We start from the raw sequence: 23,567 nt of genomic DNA on the forward strand, positions 1-23,567 counted from the left end.
TGGCCAGATGGGGTTGTGCACGTGATCATTCTCACCAGCTCAATCTGCTGTTCATTAAAACTATCCGTTATTGAAGCTTGTGTATCAGTGGAAATGACAGCTTTATGCGTTAACCACGCCCACTTTAAATTTCCATCCAATCACACTCAGAAAGTTCTGCTCGGCCAACATGTCGACAACGTACCACAAGAACTAAGCCCAAGCATAATTAATGCATTAACGTGCCCTCCCCTAAAAAGGATGAATAGATAAATGGATTCCTCAGTGTTTAGTGTATTTACTGAGAAAGAGAAAAATCTGATCAGAATTAAAAAGAAAACTGAGTGATTCTGATAAGCAGCCGATCTGTTAAAGACTTTTCCTTCCAGACGCTTAAATCTCTTAAATAAACAAGGTTCGTCTCATTTAGATTAAATGGGAGCTGAAACCAGCAGATCTGTTGGGTTCGGTGCATCTCCGGCCTCCTCTATGCCCTGCAGTAGAGATCGACCGATATTGGTTTTTCTATAGCCGATGCCGATGCCGATGTTTAGAAGTTAGGGTCAGCCGATGGCCGATATGTGCTGCCGATTTTTTTGGCCGATTTTTAGTGCCGATATCTTGAAGTTTTACCCTTTATTTGCATGCTAAAATGTCACACTAATAAGTGGATGCACATTCCAAAACTTAACATTATCATTTATTGAACACAATTTCTTGAAAATGTATTTTGTGCACTGCAAGTATTAAAATAAAATATGTATCCAAACAAATCAATAAACTGACCAAATATAACATAAATAAAACAGATAACATAAAAAATGTATATGATTTACATATAAGTTTAAGGGCATTTATCAAAAAGAATTTTTAAAATTTGTTGGAACATAAATGTATACTTAAATATACATTTAAATTAAATCAAAATGACTTTCTATACAAAAATCAATTAAACAGAAAAATATAAATAAATAAAATATATAAAAAATAAATAATAGCAGTGCGGCAAACACACCCAGCCAACAATATTTGTGTTTGGTATAAATGACAGAACATCTAAAGTGCATTCTAATTTTCAGCTTTTTTGTAACTTTCAGCATTTTTATATGAAACAGTGAATAAACTTAAAGGTTTTTGTGCACTTGACTTAGCAGCGTCATACATTTTTTGTGCAAATAACAGCAGCAAACCCTTCATTTTTTAGTAAAGGAAATTATGTAAACATTGCAGAACAATATGAAAGGAATGTGCTTTAATTTTAACTCAGCTGCAGACCCCGAGTCTTCCTTACTCTACCCATCTTTCACTGAAAGTTCTCAGTACTCCCAGTTTAAGAACGACAGGTTGTCATGCAGGAAACACAAATGTTCTGCATGTTCTCCTGTGAGCCGGCTCCTCTTGTTGTCATAAATATTCCCAATCTCACTAAATACTCGCTCACTGGGAACAGAGGAGGGGGGTGGACAGAGAAATTTCCTTGCCAGTGGTGCAAGAAGGTGTAGGCGGGATGCATTCTGTTTCCACCATTCCAGTGGCTGACCACTCTGTCTGTCAATCAGTGGCTCACGGAGGTACTGATGCAGCTGCTCAGAGATGTGATGCTCTTCGTCACTTTCCTGAGTAGGAGATCCATGAGGCCTCAAGATGTTGGCATACATTTGTTGAAGAACACTGGGGGGACCGGGTAATTCTTCATTTTCGACCCTTATTTGTTTCGGATCTGGTCCTTGGTCTTCTGTTGTAGCAATTTTCAGTTGTTCAGACACAATGGCATGCTCCTCTTTTATCCATTGTTTTGCCTTGGTCAGTGTGTCCACTGCAAAAAAGACATGATCCTTGTAACGAGGGTCCAGTAGTGTTGCTACCACCAAACATTTTGTCTCCTCCATCCTTGCAAATCTTTTCTGCAAGCTTTGCAGCATGGTTTCTCTTAGTGTTTTAATCCCCCTCGTGTTAGGACCCTCTGCCTGAAGCATCATCTTCAGCACCACAATGCTTGGGATAACACTGGAGATGGAAGCCTCAGACCTGCTGATCTCAAGGGTGACTTCCTCAACAGGTTCCAATGAGTCAATCAAATTGGAAACTATGTCCCATTGCTCTGCCGCAGGCGTAGCAATTTTTCCATATTCCCCAGCATACACATTGAGTGCTCGTTTCTGCTCCAGCATCCTCTTCATCATGTGAAGTGTGGAGTTCCAGCGAGTGGGTTCGGACTGTATGATACTGTGCTGGGGGAGGCCAAGATCTTTTTGAATTTTTTTCAGATTCTGTTTTGCAAGAACAGAGTGGTTGAAATGTTTAGCTATATTCTTTAGCTTGGCATTAACGTCCTGCACCACACGCTGACTGTTGAGGCCATCGTTCACCACAAGCTGTATGGTGTGTGCGCTGCAGCTGAGATCAGGCATTTCTGCCAGTCTGAGTCCCTTAACCATATTAGCACCACTGTCACGGAGCACAAGTACAACCCTGTCGTGGCTGATGTCCCAGTACTTCAGCAGGCTAATGAACATGTTACTGATGTACTCCCCGGTGTGTGAGCCAGACATGGCCTTGGCATTTAGGACAACTTGTTTCCTTTTCCAGTTGTCGTCAATAAAATGACATGTTAGACTCATCAGGGCTTCAGTGTCCCCAGACCAACAGTCTGTTGTGAAAGACAGAAAAGGACCAGCATCCTCTGCAATCAGTACTTTTATTTTCTTCTCAACTTTGGCAACTATACCATCTAGGATGTCTGTGCGGTAGTGCTTCTCAGTTTTTATGTTGTATCTGGGCTCCATTGCAGCCACCAGCCTACGAAACCCAATACCCGAGACAAATGTAAATGGCTGATTGTCTGTAGCAATCATTTCAGTAACTAAAGTGTCAAGTTGTTTTGACCTTGGATCCGAATTCTGCCACTTGCGTTTGGCATCAAACATTTCTGTGAGAGTTGGCTGAGATACATTAGCTTTAGAGAAAGCTGCTTGTTCTTTTTCTTTTTGTGCCTCTTTGTAAGCCTGGAGGTGGTGACACTTCAGGTGACTCCACAAATTTGTTGTGTTTTTCTTGTTGGCTTTTTCAGCTCCCAGGCTCACAAGTCCATCACAGATGTTGCACCTGGCTTTCCCTTGAGTAGGCTCGGTAAAATGCTGCCACACTGGATTCGTTTTTTGTTCAGCCATAAGTCTAAACAGAAGAAATATTCATGGTTAGCATTTTAGTAGTATGTTCATATTCAGTTCAGTATATAATTCCAATATTTGATACACATTAAAACAATTACACTCTAATTGCATAAAAAGAAAAATCTACTAATGTGTTGTTTTTGTTCTTAACAGATTGCTTACAAGTTGCACCCCAAATTACCATCTAGTAATAACCAAAAAATAAATAAACTTGTTGCACAGCCTTGCATAAGGATAATAACTGTAGATAGATAGATAGATAGATAGATAGATAGATAGGTCCTCATACAAGGCTGTGCAACATGATAAAGTTTATTTATTTTTTTGGTGATTACTAAATTGTAATTTGGTTTGCAACTTGTAACTACATATATGTAGTCATTGGTTGGAACACGTCACTTTATTATTATTATTATTAATAATGGATTAATTAATGAATTTATTTATTTATGTATTTATTACTTTACACATCACATTCTGATCAGACAGAAGTCATTTAAGGTTACATTTCCGATAGAACAGGTCTTTACCTCGTTCTTTTATTAAACAAACTAAATAGCCTTATGTTATTTGTCCTATTTGAACAACGGCATGTCATTTCTGTCTCTACATTCACATCTGCTGTCGGCGCACAGCAGCCCGATGCCAGTACACACACACAGACACGTGCGCACACAAACAGGTCCGCACACTAACACACACACAGATGCACATACAAGTGAGCACACGCTAACCAGCGGATAGAGAGAGCCTGTTGTTTTGCTCGCTGTTGCTGTTAATATCTGTGGCTTTTGCTCATGACATGCTAGTTCGATAGACTTAACTTCACTGCTAAGCTAGGCTAACGGTAGAGAATGCCTTTATGTTATGATACAAATAGTCCGCTTCCCAGAAACTCCCTCCTACACGAACGCATTTTAAAGCCACACGTTTTAAACATGAAAAATAGCAGGGTGTGGCTCGTAAATGTGCTTGTTTACAGAATTACCGTTAACATAGCTTAAAAAGCGAATGATGTGTGGGAGACATCGGCTTTAATAGAATTTGTTCGTGTAGGGGGACTTTGTGGCAAGCGGACGATTTGTGGCATAACACCATTTCTTTGCTACTCGTTCTTTCTTTCACAAAGTGAAGCAACACTTCATATAGTTCACTAGTAACATATACTGGTGTATATGTACATAGGACTTGAAATATCTGAATTTAAGCCTTACCTTTATCTCCGAGGAGTGTTGTTAACAGTAAGCAAAAGTTTTGTCTTGGGGTCCTTCACATGCTGCAGCAGCCCAATGGCAGCGCACGCCACTAGTTACACGGGGCTGCCCGCGGATGTGCCTGACTTTAAATCGGCGCTGGTAAACACGGATATCGGCCGATGCCGATACCTTAAAAAAGGGCAAATATCGGCCCGATATATCGGTAGACCGATAAATCGGTCGACCTCTACGGCCTGCAGCTCATGTAGCTGCATTATTCTTTCATCAGCCAAATGGTTCAGGAAGGCAGCAGGAGACAGGTGCTGAAGAGGCCCGGCTGACTGATGGCTCAGCGGATACGATGAGAGGAGGGTCCTGTTCCACGCCGGCCCCTCCCGGGTCAGCGACGCCCCCCGCTGCCTCGTTCGTCGTATATCTCTGCTGGCACTCCCTCTCTCGCTGCCACCTGTCGCCGTTTCAGGCATCTCTCATGTCATCAGCCACCCGCCTCTTATCACGCTTGCCCTCTTTATCCGTTTCCTCTCCTCCTCATCATATTATTACCGCCATGTTCTTGCCCTGACATGAAGGCGGCAGCTGCTGGTGAGCTCCGGGCAGGAATGTGCCCTTTCAGCTCAAAGTTACGCAGAGTAAAAGTGGTTTTAATTGAAGGAGAGTTTCTGTAGCCTTTCACACCAGTGACGGTAATCTGGGACGGAGCATATGGCTTTCCGACCAGGCGCCACTCCGCTCGCCATGATGGTGCCAAAACCCCCGGCTGGCCTCTAATTTCATTCACAAAAACCTAAATTGATGGGTTTGAAATGTCTTGTGAAGTTAATGTTTTTAGCCCAGTGGTGCAACTCCAGATCTAATTACCCCCATGCCGGAAAACAGATGCATAAATAAACAACTAAACACACACACCATCACCGAAATGTCTAAATTTAAAAAAAAAAATAGAAAATATAAATTAATTTACTAAATTAGTAAATCATAAAGATAGAATAAAATTAAACAAACAGAATAATAAAAAATAACATGTATTTAAAAAAAATGTAAAAAAAATAGGATAAAATAAAAAATACTGAATAAATAAAAGATAAAAAAATATATGTATTAGTGAGTTAATCCTGAAAATAAATGAATCTTCTTGTGTAGAGTTTGATCCATGTTTTTGGGAGAACGGGGGTTCGATGTGGAGCCAATTCAAGTTGCCCCAGTTTTTCTCTCCAGATTTCCTCACCGCTGGGCCCCTTCACTCCTTCAGTTTTAGTATTTAAATGATTAATAAGTTTAAAATCTCACATTAGCAGCTGCTCATGTGGAAAATTGGCCCTTTTGATTGCTGTAAGTCCAATTACAGGGCAGCCCACAGCTTTCATGTGGGACTCATCTAAGCTAACCCACTCAGGACCATGTAGAGGCCGCTGGATGACCCTGTTCTCCAACGTTACAACTGTAAATGGTTTCTGTTGGATAATTCAGCCTGAAAGGCGTATGTGACCCCATATGTTTAGATGATTTTGGCTCTTCTCATCTTTACAATGTGTTGCATTATTTAAATTAAAATAAAAATGGAAAAAGTAAAGTGTGTTGTTTTCAACCAGAGGGCCATTAAATAAGTGACTTTAAAACTTCATCCCAGCTCTAAAAGGCAGAAGTGACGTACAAACTGCGGTGAAGCTTTCGTATTAAGGATTTGTGTCCATGGTCGTAGGACTGGAAAACAAACAGCTTGGAAATTTGGGCATGAAAGTTAAAGATTAAATTGTCAGGTCTGATGTTCTTTGTGAGGACTGGAGCAGCAGCGTTCTGGACTAACTGCCGCTGTCTGATGGACGTTTTACCAACAGACACGTCCACATGCACGTCATGTGGCAGCACCGGAGAACTCGTCTGCAGCTGCAACGTTTGGATATTAAAAGACTAATAAAAGAGACAAATACAAGAGCAGCAAACTGCAACATCTGTGGTATTATTCAGGAGTCTGGATCCACCTTAAAACACACCTGGAGAAGTTAGCCACTAAAGCTAATGTTAGCATCCATGTTAATGACACAGCAGTGTGAGCGTTAGCTTCAGACTGGATCCACTGATGGTGTTCAGAAAGACAAAACATTTACATAAACTGTGACTTTGCCATGATGATGCTAAACTGGGACCAAACTGGGATCAGACCCACTGTAAACGAGGCAGTTTTACTGGGTCTGTTTATTAAAAAACAACAGCTGTTGCTGATTTAGGAATGTAAGGAATATTTATTTGGCCTATAAGTATTGGATCTAAATTAATAATTAATTAAATTACACAGTTATTTTAAGCCCTTAGAAAATATAAATGAAGATGTTTCTGATGCAGTGATCACCATCTGTGGACCTGTTGTTTCACTGTTTACCTGCTGCAACACACCTGAGTCAGATTATTAATGGGTCAGTAGAGGCTTGTGCAGAACAAGCTGTGATGTGGACCAGGTGTGTTGCAGCAGGGAAACATCTAAAGGCCCATTTACGCTCCCTTAAGTACGTAAATAGCGACGCCCATTTTAAACGTTGTCATACGTCGTCGTCCTCATACTTTCCTGTGTGTTTTGCGTTGCCATGGTTGTTAAGTCAGTTTCTCCACTAGTGGGCAGTACTAAGTTCAGAGTTCACTCTCATGACCCGACATCAGTTTCAGACACGCTATAAAGTTGTTTACAACCGCCCAACACGCTCTAAACGCTCACATAAAGTCTTTATTCTGATCCTCTTCTTCTCTGGTTGGTTTCTTTTACTGGTAGCGTGTCAGCTCAGAGATTTCCGCTGGTATTACTCTGTCTACTGCGTGAAGCAACAGATAGCTAAGCTCCCTGAAAATGGAACAAAATACATGTGTAACTGACACAGACGATGGACTGTGTATCTGTCAGCGTATCCATCTGCTGTATCGAGCATGAATGGGCCCTAAAACCTGCAGGACAGGTGGTGATCCTGCACTGAAGTGCAGCATATTGGTCCTCTCAGGAAAATAATGCTATGAGCTGCAGTGTTAGTATTTTAAAATTCTCTATGGGTCCTGATGGATTTTTGTACACATTAGAAAGTCTTGGATAAGTTATGTTAAGAGCATATTTAATCATCTGAATAAATTTAAATGTTAATCTCCAGGTTTTCTGAATTCAGTAAAGCTAAGAAACCCTCCAGAGGAGGGACTGAGCATTTGTTAAACCTACAGATCAGAGCTGTTAGTAAATGCTGGCAGATAAAGGGTGAGGATGGATTTTACATGCATCTTATAAGCAGACCAGACAGCAGATTACTCCGTACAACTAAAAGTTACTTTAGACTTGATTTGAACTTGAAGAAAAGATTTCTGACACTTCCCCTCCTCAGCCATACCAAAAACCGTAGCCTCATTTAACTCTCAGAAAGTTAACTTGTTCAAATGAAAGAAAACCTTTTTGGAAAAGATGTTCATTACACAAGGATTGCTTGATTTATTGGCTTCTAGTTCTGGTCTTTTCATCGCTCATCTCCAGCTTGTTGATGGGTTTTAGATGCTTTGATGGCTGAGCTGACCACCGATGCTTTGGCTCAGTTGGCTGCAGTTTCTGAGTTACCCTAGCAGCCAAAAACAGGCCAGACTGGTCCACAGATAGTTTGGCGTGCCTCCTTATTTGGCTGTGCTTCCTGCCACCACCATCCTCCTTCTGTTTCAGGTGGAGAATGTGATCACAGCGAATCTCAGGTGTTTCAGGAAATGCTGCTTCCAGAGCCAAACTGACAGGAACGTTCCCCTCTCCTCCATCCTCACTGCCCTAAAAAGTAAAACTCATTTCCGGGAGTCAGACTGTAAGTCAGATTTCATTAATCAAATCAGAGCGTAGCACGCTGTTGGAATACCAACCAGCAGGCTGGATGATGAGGAGGAGGAAGGAGCTGGAGGGAAGGGATGAAGGGGATGGGAGAGTGAAAGTAGTAGGAGGGAGGTTTGCACATCCAGGTGGGGAGAATGAGAAAATGGCCTGGAGGAGGAGAAGGATAATAATAATAACAATAACAATAATAATAATAATGATAATAATAATGATGATGATAATGATGATGATGATGATGATGATGATGGTGGATAGTTCAGTTGGCAGGGCAGCCATCTCACATGCAGCAGACTTATCCCCACAGGGGATGAATATTAACACCTTGACTCTTAATGCTGCTGCCTAACCGCCTTCAGATGTAAGTCGCTTTGGATAAAAACATCTGCTAAATGACTGTAGAACAGAATTATAATAATAATAATAATGATAATAATAATTTTTATATATTTATCCAATTTATTTCTTAATATTTTTATATATTAATTAATTAATTTATTAATAAATCATTTTATTTATGTATTTAGTTAATTTTTTTAGTTCATTGTTGATATGTGTAATTGTTTATTTAATTATTACTATGATATGACTAAGTTTAGATAATACCCTGTTTACCGAATAGGGATGCAGTGATACCACATTTCTTTAAAGCCAATCCATCCACCCATCCATCCACCCATCCACCCACCCACCCATCCATCCGTCCATCCACCCATCCATCCATCCGTCCATCCATCCATCCATCCACCCATCCATCCATCCACCCACCCATCCACCCATCCATCCATCCGTCCATCCATCCATCCACCCGTCCATCCATCCATCCATCCATCCGTCCATCCATCCATTCATCCATACATCCATCCATCCATCCATCCACCCACCCATCCATCCATCCATCCATCCATCCACCCACCCACCCATCCTTCCCTACCACAGATGCATTGTCCTTATAAATGTGGCTCCATTTAAAAAGAAATAGTCAGACTTTATAACAGTTTATTACCAAGTACTGTAGAACTAACAAATTTTTCCAGTAAACACTCATTAACAGACTTTTTTTATTAAGTTTTAGCCATTATAACATATAGTATTGCAGCTTAATTTTAAACGTATCCTGAGGAAAAAAAACAGTTCAGGTTTTTATTTTGCTCCAACGTACTCGTGGCTGCATAACCAACACATTTTGGCCATTTTCTTTAATGATGGGTTGTGTTGCCTGTAGTTGTGTCTGGTTACTAAGTTACTTAACTGAACAATCTTCCCTTTAGCATCGGCTGAACAGCCAACCACGTTATTTATAAATGAAGATGCTCTTCCTGCTCTGTAGCTGCGGCATGATTTTTACATTCCCTCCAGAAATTGTCATTTTGATGATGGCGACTCTTCGTGCTCCGTCTCCTAGAGCAGAGGTCCCCAACCCTGGTCCTCAAGGCCCACTATCCTGCAGGTCTTAGATGTCTCCCTGCTGCAACACACCTGATTCAAATTAAACGGCTCTCTGACAGGCTCTGCACAAGTCTGCAACTGAGCCATTCATTTGAATCAGGTGTGTTGCAGCAGGGAGACATCTAAGACCTGCAGGATAGTGGGCCTTGAGGACCAGGGTTGGGGACCTCTGTCCTAGAGCACTCCTCCCCAATTAATAAAAGTAATCAGTGTCAGTGTTTGACTGATAGACTCTAACTAGAATAACCATCACACAGCCATAATGATGGCTGCAATAACATTTAAAGTAATAATGATTGTGGTAATATGTTTAAAGGATTACATCAGCCTCCTAATCCCCTGGATGTATCAGCGTATCGGTCTCTCTGTGGAGCAAAGAGGCTGCTGCAGGCAGTTTTTTTTCTTCCTGTGTGCAGAAACAATAGTCACTGTTGTTATATTCTCTAGGAAATCAAGTCCAAGTTTGAAAGGAAGTACAGGAATAGAGGCGGAAAGCAGCCTGGTTAACACCCTTTAACTAAAAACACAGATTCAGTGTGGCTGTGTTAGACTGTTATATTACCACTGATGTCAGTCATACTGTTTCCTCCATTACTCCAGCATCCCAGCAGGCAGGATTTCCTCTATGTAGTGGGAAGGGAACTGCGAAAGGAGCGTTAAAGAGTCTTTTTATTTTTTATAGTTCAATTTTGGGCTGATCATTACTCCCTCTCTCAGCTTTAAGGTTTTAAATATGAAGACATAACGATTAAAAAGCCATCTGGTCCTCACCAGGTCTTGAAATGAGATGAAATGCAACCTCAGATGAACAAAAACTCCTAGAATATTACAGCAAAAACGATCACGTTGCAGAAACTTTGTGAAAAACTAAGTCCACAGCATTCAGGTGTGTTAACACAATGCCAAGGAGGAAAGACATCAGCAATGGTCTTAGAGAAGCAACTGTTGCTGCCCTTCAATGTGGGAAGGTTTCATCATTCTACAGAAAGTAGAAAACATTAAAGACAGCAGTAGGAACTAGTGTAGTTATTAGTTATTATTAATAAATGTCTAAGGAATGTTATTAATATTCAATCATTAATCTTAGGGCATCACCAAGAAGAAACCGTTGGAAACTGATATCAGCCTTGGTGATGGTAAATGGACTGTACTTTTATAACTTATATGGGGGAGGCAACGTGGGGTTCAGTGTCTTGCCCAAGGACACTTTGGCTTGTAGTGAAGTGAAGCCAAAATTATTCCACCAACTCTCTGTGTTGTAGACGAATGCTTTCCAAACTACCTGGAGTCCATCATTCTACAGAGAGAAAGATTATTCACAGGTGGAAAACATTCATGACAGCTGCCAATGTTCCCAGGAGTGGACATCCCAGCAAGTTCAGCCCAAAATCAGACCATGCTATCATGGGAGAAACCAAAAAAACAACAAGCAACAATAGAAAGAAGAGTTGAGCAAAATTCCTCTAAAACAATGTGACAGACTGATGATGTCATCCAGAAAAGCATTACTTCACGGTGTTGCTGCTAAAAGAGAATCTGCAAGATTAAGCAGGGACGTTGAGGTGGACTTAGTTTCTCCTGCAATGACTTTGTGTCATACGTGATGTGTTAATCTGAGGTTTTATTTACTCCATTTAAAAACATGGTAAAGACCACCTGATTTTGTTCTTTCCTATTCTGTTAGTGATTATTACAATGTTCATTTCCATAAAGCGTTTAAAGGACTTTGTTGCGTCTACTGTCAGACGGCAAAGATTAAAGCCGATGTTTTAAGCTAAATAAAGATCAAATTATAGAGTAGATTGTAACAGGTGCTGCTCAGACCTCTCTGCTTCACCTCCAAATGTGATTAAAAGTATTATTTAAATGCATCCGGATGTTTCTCTATTTTCTACTGCAAGTTCAGCACATGAAAGCTCTCCTCTGTCAGACTGGTCTTTGTTCCATGTCGCTCATTACCATGAAACAAGGTTAGAAACTGAGACTAAAAACACTTTTTTCCCACTGTTTTTGCTCCCGTTCTGCTGAATCTGTAACCCACTGTATGTTGGAGCTGGAGGGGGAAGGAGAGAGACGAGGGATTAACTGAGTCCGTTGAGCTTTTCTCTGGTAATGGAACTGCAGAGACAGCATTGTGCCATGTGGCTGAGGGGGGATTGGGCTGGGATGGGGTTACCTGAACCTCCTGCTCTATGCAGGATTAGGGCTGTAATTGCAGCAGGGTCAGCCTGGCTAATGGAGCTCATATGGTGCAACTCCCTTGGATGAAGAGAAGAAGGATGGAATCCATATGGGGCAGAGTTTTAATGGGATTTATGATCTCTTAGTATTTTCCTGTAGCCTGGAAATCCAAGATGGCCACTGTCTCTACTTTTTATGAACATTTTCTAGGTCAAGCGGCTAATCCACCTCAGAGATAATTAGATTAATCAAACTTTGTTTCTGATGCTTCCCACTCCAGCCTCTGTTTCCTTACACTAAACACGACTCTTGTCTTCCAGGGAGCGAAGCCGGGACCGCCACAAGTCGCGCAGCAAAGACAGCCGCTCGGAAAAGTCCGTCACGATAAACACGCCGCCCGCAGAGCCGCTGCTGGGCGACTCGGCTGTCCGAGGCGAGCAGGTCCAGGTAAGGGCTGAAAGCTAACAAACACACTCCCCTAAGGCTGTTGCTAGCTGGTGGCGTGCGCTAGCACAACCGCTAGTGCACGATGACGCATCTCAATTCAGATCTGTGATTGGATGGAAGTTGGAGTGAGTCTGGATGGAGCTGAGTTTACAGCTGCTAGCGGAGCTTTTCTCTGGCTCACTGGATCATGCTCCGCCATTCAAGCTGCGATATTTTTAACTTTACCTACGATGTGATTCTGTCAAGAAATAAGTTAACTAAGCAGCCGCTTGGAGCTCCATCAAATGGGCTTGAATTGTAAAGCTATCTTAAGTAGAAATAAACAATTAATAAAAAAAAAAAACACAAATATATCATTTAATAATTTAGATAACTGTATACTGTTTAATCATGGTTGTAAACCTTATAATTATTATAATTATAATTATGCTTCTACAGGTTTTGTGCAACAGAGCGGGTGAAAATCTTTAAGGTTCACTAACAAGCCAACAAGTTGGCTACAGTTTTAAGCTAAATTGTAGTTTAAGGTGGCATTTTGTAGAGTTTTGTACCTCTGTTCCAAATTTTAAAAGCAAGTTATGGAACTAGTCAGCTAGATTGCTGATGTTTTCTCTTATTCAGATTCAGGGTGCCACATGCATGCATCATTCTGCATATTAAAAAGTGCAGCTTAATACTAAATCATTTTTCTGAAGTTGCTACCCTGTTAAAATTAAAACCAGCTAATCACATTCTGTCTGGTGCTCCATAATGGTTCAGGCCAGGCCTGCTGTGATTATGATTGGTCATTAACCTAATTTTTATGGGAAACGAGGCAGAATTACACTCTCATTCACCTTTATCTGAGTTAACTCTCATTACTGTAACAGCCCCTACAAGCTACTGTACGTTGCTTGATGCCTGGGTAGGCTACACTGATTTGTAGGGGATTTGGAGAGATTTATCAGCCCCACGAGTCAATACGAGTTGGAATTTATCATCCTGGGCTGAGACGGGCCATCTGGTATTAAAGGGTAGAAGCCAGAAGGGCCAGTCCACTTTATGGTGAGATCTGGGTCATCTCTTTCAGGAAGTATGTTACTGATAAATATCTGCAAGAAGAAAAGGAGGCAACAAGCTGCCTTGCTCGGCTGAAGAGCTTTGCTTTATTCTTTTTAATTATCAAAGACAAACTCTACGTTAAGGAAAAGTGCCAGTTGAGGAGGTGGTCCCCTCTGAAATGGACCCGGCCGAGCCTTAACAGCAGAAGCTGCTTTTAACCGCCAGTCGATCACATCTCAGACTGCCCTCAGGAATCATGCTGACTCTGACGCCTGCAAATGAAACATGAAAATATGGATTATGTGAGGGAATATTTCATACAAGAGAAATTTAAGGTAGGAAACTAATCATGTGATGTGTTGGCTTCTGATTGGCTGAAGCATGAGCTCCAGTATCAGGTCCAAATAGAAAGTCTACTGATTCATTTTCCAGTTTAAATGCCAGACAGCGGTTTGTTAATGTTATCTGGATCCAGATAAGAAGACGGATCAGATATGGGACAGGTTGATCAGATGTTCCTGCTGCGCTGCAAGTTGGCTTGTAAAGACGTGGAAGTCGAAGGAGGCAAGAGCTACCAGTCCTGTTAGTCATCACAAAGAAAAATAAGCAACAAGCAGTTAGTTGCTCTAAGTCTAGGTATTTTCAGTCTAATAAAACAATCTGTTTTTATGATCTGTCATAGTTCAAGTCTTTAAAAAGTCATTATGGCTTTTTTCAAGCATGCTTGATGAGAAGATAAATATAAAACGGTGCCCCTGTTTTTCTTGAGCTTAGATTTACTTAAGTGCTAAATGACCTGATTCTGAACTCAAACAGAGATGCAAAGAGAAAATCTGTGTAAATCCTCTTGGGTCAGTTACTTTCTCCTTGTTTTGTGTGTTGTTATTGCTAGAAATGGGATTTTTTTTCTTTCTGATGAGACACTGACAAGGTTTCATAGCTGCTACTCTGCTGGTGGTCTTTCTAGCAAGAATTTTTTTTTATCATATTTCTATGATCATAGTGTATGTATGGTCTAATTCTCCAGGTACTGCATCCCTAGCTAAAGAAGGCAGGATATCTGCTTCAACTGTTTTAAAACTTTTGCACTACAACAAATTCTACAATCTGTCTATTGCAGGCTGGGACTAAATGAGAGGCTAGCAAAACTCAGAAGAAGATGCCGGTTACTTCCCGGTGCAAATGAGCAGGGGCTAGCAGTTAGCATCCATGATCCGCTCCTGCTAAGATAGCTGGTACTTGAAATTCAGGTGGTCTGTGCTGAGCGAGGAAGTATTTGACAGCAGCTAGATGCAATTAGGTTGACGTTGGCCGTTTCCCAGGTGCTAGCAGATGCTAACTGTTAGCCGCCATTCACCTTGACATGGCAGAGCGAGCGAGTGATTGACAGCTTTCACGCCCACCTGCTCAGTCAGAGATAAAACATGGAGTTACACAAGCAAACATAGTTTTTAGGCATCATTAGCTTTCTAGATCTTCACAGCTGATGTGTTCAGCCACAATTTTAGCCAGAAGGATAGCAGATGGCTAACAAGAAGAGCAGTTTTTAACACAGAGAAATTAATGCATTATATTAGCCATATTTGTACATTAGACATCCACTTGTCCCTTTATGTTAAGTAAGATTTGGAGTTTTGTTTTGGTTAAGCCCCTCTATCTTCTTCCTACAGCCTGTCCTTGCCTTTCACTTCATGGTGAGCATTTGGTCTCACATTGGTGTCCATTTCACTGGAAAACATGGAGACTTTCACAATTAACCATAGTTTGCATTCACCAACCCCCATTCACTCCACAGTGTGTACAAACAAGCTTTTAGCAACTTAGCCAGAGCTAACTTTTCCTCTCTAGATCTTTGCAGCAGATGTTTTCTTTAATTTTACATGGTTAGAAGAACATCATCAACACAGTTTCAGTAGGGTTGATAATAAAAGCAGTTTTTACTGCTGACATTTGTCATTTTAGTTCATGAGAGCAACATTTTTTATTTTGTTTAAAGAGAAATTAAAGCCTAAATGGCTTAATAAAGAAAATGCTTCTCATTTTTCTGATAGTTAAAAATGATCAAACTGAAAATTTAACAGAGGAGCTTTAACTGCTTGTAATTCCTTCGGTGCAGCATCACATGGAGCCTTACTCATACGTGACCCGTTGTCTCAGCCAGACTGCTTGCAGCCGACTCTGATTAAATGTTCGGTAGAACTTGCTGAAGGGAAAAGATGACAAACACACAGAGATACTGACCTACTTGGCACTCATTTTCTTTCATGGCAAGACTTGTTAGCAGACTCTTGATGTGCGACTTTGTTTTTGTGTCTAATTTTAACATACGGCAGGATTTGCCACGGCTCAGCCATCGCTCATGTCTAATTCATGCCGTGGCCTGCAGTGCTGCTGCTGACAGAGCGAGGCGGCTTTGGCTTTAGTTTGAGCAATCAGGACCACCAATTCTACCGAGAACGAGGCTCAGCACAAATCCTTGTGTGTCTTTGGGTCTCACACATGTTGTGTGTGGATGTTTTTGGTCTGACTGCATCAGTTTTTCCATTTTCGAGCCTCACGGTGAGGCGCTGTGTTCGTTACTCCACTGCTGGGACTTAGTCTGAGTACCACATCGCTCAAGGCAGGGATGTCCTCACAACCCAGCAGAGAAGGTTCCCATGACTCTGTAATGCTTCAGCATGGGAATTATAGAAGAAGAGGTTGTTTGTTTATGTTTTCTGGATTTTCTTGTGTTTTTCTTGATTTAACTCTTGTTAGTGTTAAAGTGTTAGTGTCAAAGCAATGGTACGCCACATTTTCAGGACAAATTGGAACATGATTCCTTTAATTGCACTTGGTTTTACCCCGGACAAAACTTGGCCTCTTGCTTTGAGTCTTAAAGATAAACAAGGTAAATTACCTAAATTCTTCTTACAATTGTCAGTCCTTTTATTGTTTGTTTTTGTTGTTGTTGTTGTTGTTTGTTTTTTACAAGAAAGCAAACAAATTTATTTTCCGAAAAAGGATATTTTAAGCTCTGAATGAACATGGATTTATCTTTGTTTATGAAAAACAACCTGATGAAGATGAGGAGCAGAAGAAGCGTTTAGAAGAAGCTTAATTTGGCAGAGTTGCACACATGGGCTCCCCAGCCCTAAAATTACCGTCTGTTGGAGACTCTGCATTCAAACCGTGCACAGATTCCCTGGAATCTGGGATAATATCCGCTCTGTTTTCTGTGTCCTGATCTTGCCCTGTGTTCAGATATTTAAAGAAAACTTGCTAAAGATTCTCCTTGTGGTAGCAAAGAAACCAGTTTATAAGAACTGGCTTGAGCCTGTAGACCAGCCTGTCCCAAACCGGGGGTCCCCAACACCAGCATTTCTTATCTTCGGGGTCATGGCTCAAAAAGCGTAGGAACCGCTGCTATAGACAATTTCTGTGTGTCACTGAAGATCTCTTAATAATGAAAAGACTGACTTATAAGCTGAAACGAAAGAAGAAAGGTCTGTAACAAATGTTATTGTGTAAAACAAGAAAAGGCTGCAATTAATTTTGATCCGTTAAAAACTCAGCCCCCACATGCTTGTTTGTTCTTGTTGCTTGCAGTTGTCAAATTAAAGAAAGAGAAATGGGAAAGAAGAGAACAGGGAGGAGAGAAAGCTTGACTGGTGATTATTTACTCTATTTGTTCAACAATATAAAGACATAACAAAAATACACAGAGGTTCCTGGAGTGACTTTTTTTCATCACAGAATAGTCTCTTTAATATTTTATTTGTTTATTTTCTTGTAAATTTTCTGTTGTGAAGTAGAAGATTTGAGACGTGTTACAGAGAGTTATAGTTTATTGTAAAAAATGGGTTAAGGCCGTATAAAGTTATAGTCCTGCCCCCCCTTTTCAGACATGGGAAGAAAAGGAAGTGTGAAGATGTAAAGATGTCTGAAATAAAATATTTTTTTTAATGCAGTACTTTTGGAAGCCTGAACATTACAGGAATCCAACATTGATTTTCAGCTCTGTCACACAGATGTCTCCAGACCCTCTAGATTTATTTGTTTGTTGATGGGACATTCAAAGTCTGCGCAGTTTCCGTCGAGGAAGTTTTTCTGAATTTGCTCCAGAATTTGTAGACTCCTGCCTCTTTTTACCGCTAAGAGACTCTGCCTCTCTTAGGTGCTCTGTTTTTATACCCAATCTTGTTACTGACCTGTTGACGATTAACTTAGTTATTTCCACCATGTTTTTTACTTACTTTTTCCAGCCTTTTGCTTTTCCTCTCCTGACCTTTTTGAGACGTTTTGCTGCCATCAAATTCAAGATGATGCTCAGATTTTTCATGAAATACTGATATGTCTCACTTTCAACATTTGTTTTCAACATGTTTTCTTATGACTTGTGACTAAAAACTTTGTTTTGAGATTGAGAAATCATTGCATTATGTTTTTATTTACATTTAACTTGCAGACTGTTTAAGAATTGGGGCTCAACATAAGATCCATTTCGATCTATGAAAGGAACTTTACATTTCCAGCCTTGAGAGCATTTGTTATAATCAGTTAGTCTTTTTTATATAGCACTTTTCATATATTTTGCAGCTCAAAGCTCAGAACAAACAAGTCAGCCCACCCGTCCACACAGTAAATAAAGGCTTTTACACAAATAACATGTAATCCAAACATTCAAAGTAAATATTAGTGTAAGGAAACAGTAAAATAAAGTAAACAGGTAACATAAATAAAATGAGTAAAACAATAAAACATCTAAGTTCATAGTTGATAGTAATAAAAAATGGTCAATAAAAATAAATAGATAAAAAAGTAAAAGTCTGATTGTTGTGGAAAGGGATATAAATAAAGTTTAGGATATTGTTTGAGCTTTTTGGTGGGAAGGGAAGCTTCCAGGATCAGATGTTGGGAACTTCTGGACCTTTTTATGGCTGAAAACGGCTGCATGATATGTTTGAACAGAAGTCTTGGAGCTTGTTGCTCCAGTTTCAGGAATCAGTCCAAAGCTCCAGGCTGTATGCTAAAATATGAGTGTGAAATACGCTGCACATGCTAATGCAGCAGTAAAACCTTCACATGGGTCTGTGATCGGTCCACCTCTGCTCAGACCTGCTGGCTGCATGTCTGGAAATGATGGAAGTGAGTATAACTGACTTCCTGGCCCAGAGTCAGAAGTCAGAGTGTGAAGGACCAGGTCCATTCACGCTGTTCTTGTTGTCTTTAGCTGGGAGGCTGATTCAAGTTGCTGAAATCAGTCACAGCAGCTTAGCAGCTCCAATGTGGCATCGTATGAGGTGTCGAACAGAAGAAATGTGACACGTTTTAACTGTGAAGCGATAGCACCTTCCTTTAACAGCCGGTGGTGAGAGATGATGAAGCTCTGTGTGTTTTCAGAAGAGCAGTTTAATAACAAAAAAGGGCCTCGTATTGTACAAACCTCGTGGATCATCACTGTGAGGTCACTGGTGTTTTGTGCCCTGCATTTGCTTGTGTGGACATTAGTGCAGAGATCAGGTTCACTCCAGCGAGGTAACAACAGAGGCAATTTAGCTTGAAATGCACTTGAAGCCGTTTGCTTCGCATGGCTTGCCTTTGATTGCGTAACCTTAGTCCCTTCCAGTCTAATTAAGAGCAGTTAACACCTTGTAGCACCTCTAAAGGATGACAAACTGAAGCTGTTGGCGTTTTTCACATCTTCTCATGCTGGTTTCCAGAACTGAAGTAGCTACTTCGATAAATCATCACCATCTTCTTGACTCCGACTCCCCAAAAACCTTCTGCCTCCCACCGTTTCACCCGGCTCCCACCCTCCTTTCAGCCCAGTTCATCCAACCCAGTTAACCTCAGCTGCTTCGTGATCTCAGCTGTTTGCCAACTAGAGCTGAATGTTGAGGATACTGTAAGAGCAACGCAACTTTTGGCATTCAACTGGCAGACGGCCGTGCAGGTAGTTCCCCCGCTCTGGGCTCTAAGCTGACCGACGTGCAGGCAGCCATGTCGAGTTCTTGGAGACGGCAGCGAGCTTGCGTTCACGTTTGGGATCCTTTCTATCTGGTGAGTGATTCCTGGCTCCACTGAAGTTAGGCTGCATGTTTAACGGTTTAAACTTTAGGAAGATATACACAAGATTTAGAAGAAGAGGACATTGGTGCAGCTATTTATTCTATAAATGGAAGATGAATGGAAATTCTTTAATCCTCAGCATGGTTTTCAGAAATAGTTCCCCAGGCTTCTTGAAGAACTTTCCAAAGCTCGTCTTGGAAAGTGATCTCTTTCCCATGAGGTCTGGCTCAGGACAGAACGGTTTGGTTCAGTTTGGTTCAGGAAACCCTGATCTCTGTTGCATTTTTACAGCCAGTCACATCCTTACCTGGCAGGTGGTGGAACGGTACACATCCTGTAGTTTTTCTTTTTTTCCTTGGCAAGTGGCTTTAAACAACAAGAAATCTGCAGTACAATTAATGACCATAATTACAGCAATGTTCACGTAAATGGATTTGGTGTTGGAGTTCATGTGGTGGTGGATTTGGAGAGGTGGGGGGTGTTTTATAGCATTATTGTGGATAAAGTTTGGGAATCATTGATCTAAGATGAGGAATATGTTGAACGTCATCTGACTCACAGTGATAAAACACATCATAATTTTATTAATTTATTTTTTTTATTTAAAGTTCCTTAAAAACACACATGAACACACATGCCGGCAACAGCAGGGCGACACCATGATGCTCACTGGGTCAGAAGCAATGGATAAAGTGGTGCTGAAGCAAGAGGCTAGCAGAGAAGGAGAGAGGATGCCTGAAGGGAGAGAGGGGGATGGAGAGAGAGAACAACACGTTAAAGGTGGATGACAGTGGCACCTTATTGGTCAGTTATTTGTTTAGACTCCGTTCTGGACTCAGATTTTTATTTATTGTGCTTCTTTAGTCCTCTTTCCCACCCCCACCCACCCTCCCATCCACTACAGCTGCTGTCAGGACAACCCATGTGATTGCTTCCTCACTCCCCCCTTCCCAACTCCTCTTCATCTCTTCCTCTCTCCTCGCTCTGTCTTTCTTCATAAAACCTCTCACATTATGCGCCAACTGAGCGCACAGCATACAATAACCTCCCGAGGCACGATGGGAGAGATTTCTATATAAAGAAGGATAAAGCGAGGGGCTGGACCGTGGATCAGGAGAGTCAGTGAGGTCACACACAGTCAAATTCACACTCTGGGATGGATCAGGGGGAGGAAAGCGGTGGCTTAGCACATCCAGGACATTGGCGTGAACCAAACTAGGGTTTTGGAGGTGAGGATTTCTGGATGCAGCCATGGAGTTGAGAGATGAAGTTCTGCAGGTGCTTGAGGTTTGTGAGGCTGTAGAGGAGGTAAAAGAAGTGTTTGTTTCCACCATAGAAGAAGACTCTATTACTAATGACTCACCTCCAGCTGCCAGCTGTGGACCAGGGGCTAAAACAAGCCAGGTAGGTCTGACGGTGCAGTTCAGGCTTTGTGTGTTTATGCCGGCTGATTTTTCTGCATAAACAACAGATGTTTGGGTTTCATGCTTAATGGTGCTTTAATCCCTAATGAAATCATTTGCATGAGCTGGAATGAATGTGTGCTCAGGCGGAAACAGTGTGCAGCATGATTGTGGGTTTTTCATGGAGAATAATAAGATGAGCTGGAATTGACACTCTGGTGTTTATTGTTATTCTGACCACAGTTGGACCAGAAATGTTATCTAACTGCTCAATCTCTTCCAAAGTATTTGGTTTTATATATATATATATATATATATACAACTACAAGACTGTAAGATAAGTTATCTTTGTTTAACTTTAGGTGCATGTTAAAGATCAACCAAACTTCTTTCTGTAAAAACACTTCACAGGTCAGTCAGACCAGAGGTTTGGGGTATATTTGTTTTGTGTTTGGTCTGATCACCATTACATCAGTCACACTCCTTTAAGGACGCCTTACGTAACTTTCTGACCTTAAAACTCCACGTTCCTGACTCGCTGGATGGCGCAGTGACATCTATTATGTTCATTTCTGGAGCCGTTGTTGCCGAGCAATGTCCCGAGGTTGAGAAACCACACCTATAACTTTCTTATGGGACGCCACGAGACGTTGCAGCTGAGTTTGAATTTATGCTCCACATCAGATGCTAGCAAGCGGATAACACACCAGCCAGTATGAATACACACTGTGGCTGATTCAGCAAAGAAATTGAAGAAGACATTATCAGAGGAAGACAGGACAAGAAAAGAAGGCAGAGATAGAGCAAGAGATAAGAAAAGATAAGTTAAGAAAGGGGCGGCATGGCTCAGTGGGTAGAATGGTCATCCTGTAGCCCAAGGGTTGCCGGTTCAGCCCCTGCCCGGAGAGTTCATGTTGAGGTGTCCCTGAGCAAGACACCGAACCCCTAGTTGCTCCTGGTCGTGGTTGAGCGCCTTGCATGGCAGCTTCCACCATCAGTGTGTGAATGTGTGTGTGAATGGGTGAATGTGACGTACATATAAAGACCGTTTACCAAGTCTTTACCTGGCTGGAGAGATCCCATAATACAGGCAACTGGATGGATGCTGGATAAGCCGTCGATAGGGGTGCATCACTAAGGAAATCCTGCAGAGCATATCTATGAAGGCTGGGTTGGATAAAACTATCTCAGTTTGATTGTGATTAGATTTACATGGATTCAGATGCTAAGAGTGAGACATTTTCAGGACAAACATCAGAGAGAATGAGGCGACGTCCACGTTTTTTTTTTTTTTTAGCATTCACACTTTTTGTTCACATGAAATGGGCATTTTGGGAGCCTGAAAACACTCGTTTTTTAAACCGGGTCGGGTTGGTATTTTAAGTGAATTTTGAAGCCGACTGATCAAGCCAATTAAATAGGCATGGGTTCTCTCCAGGTACTCCGGCTTCCACCCATTGTCCAAAGGCATGCATGTTAGGTTAATGGGTGTCTCTAAATTCTCCCTAGGAGTGAGTGGTTGTTTGTCTCTCTGTGTTGGTCCTGTGATGGACGGGCGGCCTGTCCAGGGTGTATCTGCCTCTCGCCCTGCTCATTCCTGGGAGAGTATTTCTGCAGATGACAGGACTCAGAGTTGGATGGGAAGTCTGAGGTGTACAGTGTGAAGAGAAAAGGTGAGAGAACAGACCCTTGTGGTGCTCCAGTGCTGCTGAACACCATCTCATGAATCCAGGTGGGGTGGAGGTATCCACCTAGAATTTATGGAGCTTCTCACATAACAGAGCAGCTGAATTTAATTAAAAACACTTGAAAAATGAAAGAAGATGATCCTCAAAGTGCTTCCTGATTGGTCCAGATGAGAATCGGCTCTCTGAAGCAGGTAGAGGATGGCATCTTCAACCCCAAGAACATTACCATAAGCAAACTGCAATAATTCCTGAAAGGTGCCGACTTGCTTACTGAGGTGAGCCAATAACAGCCTCTGCAGGACTTTCATGATGTGAGAACTGGTACAATACAATACAATGATGGTATCGCCCTAATATCCGTCTCTTTAGGTGATAAACCCACCAGTTTAACATTAAAACCATTATTGCATTGGTCTCACTTTGAGCCAGAACTCCTCTGATCTTCAGGGCTCGGGCCCTGGACTGGACGATGTTTTGAGTTTGGCATTTAGACACTAGCGAGGAATCTTGAGGCTTGCAGGATGGGGCGTCCATGGATCTGGCTGGTTCCAGACATATCCAGCTGATCCTCAGTAAGACTGTATGAAGAGTTTAGAGACCCGGTCATCACTTGAAGCTCTTCAAACTGTTCCTGAGCTGTTTTTGTGATGTTGATGGCGAAACTGTTCAGGCAATTTAGATGCATGCTGGCTCTGCAGAGTTAATACATTCACTAGCTAGTTCCTAACTTTCTCTGCCATTTTTTCCTAATATGTTTTTTATTCTTTTGCTAAAATGAGTTAAATTATGCTAGAATGCTAATCTCTAAAATGTAGTTTTTATAGATTCTGTGTATTGTTAAATCAGAAGTTCTAATGCACTCACGTTCATCCAAACGCTGCTCGACCATCAGTCTTCTGTCACCCCAGTTATCCCAGTTTTTTAAAGTTCTCTCCTTCCTTGTCCTGACAAATCCTCCGCAGCCAAACACACTGTGTTTAAATGCTTCTGAAGCTCGCTTGGGAAATGCATGTTGCTGTGTTTTACACCCTCATGCACTTAAACACACCTTGCCCCCCAAGAGAGAGTATAGTGCACTCATTCCAGCTCTTTGTTTGCACTCC

General features: G+C 41.5%; 2 protein-coding genes across 6 annotated transcripts in view; one reads left to right on the plus strand and one right to left on the minus strand.

Annotated features, from left to right (window-relative positions):
- The window catches only part of vangl1 (VANGL planar cell polarity protein 1), a 62,775-nt gene that overhangs the window by 11,160 nt on the left and 28,048 nt on the right, over window positions 1–23,567 (plus strand). For 4 of the 5 annotated variants that reach the window (XM_041978933.1, XM_041978932.1, XM_041978935.1 and 1 more), the window contains one exon: window positions 12,155–12,281. In XM_041978933.1, coding sequence (XP_041834867.1) covers window positions 12,155–12,281 — 127 coding nt within the window. Of the gene's footprint in view, window positions 1–12,154; window positions 12,282–13,570; window positions 13,658–23,567 lie in introns of those variants that run through there. The other variant, XM_041978937.1, reaches the window with a different exon arrangement.
- Window positions 668–4,593, minus strand: LOC121635659 (zinc finger BED domain-containing protein 4-like). Its single transcript, XM_041978931.1, has 2 exons — window positions 4,367–4,593; window positions 668–3,153 (listed from the first exon to the last, which is right to left on the minus strand). Exon 2 carries the CDS (start codon window positions 3,147–3,149, stop codon window positions 1,296–1,298), a length of 1,854 nt encoding a protein of 617 aa, XP_041834865.1. The 5' UTR covers window positions 3,150–3,153; window positions 4,367–4,593; the 3' UTR covers window positions 668–1,295.

The sequence above is a fragment of the Melanotaenia boesemani genome, chromosome 24 (genome assembly GCF_017639745.1).
Source record: "Melanotaenia boesemani isolate fMelBoe1 chromosome 24, fMelBoe1.pri, whole genome shotgun sequence".
NCBI lineage: Eukaryota > Metazoa > Chordata > Actinopteri > Atheriniformes > Melanotaeniidae > Melanotaenia > Melanotaenia boesemani.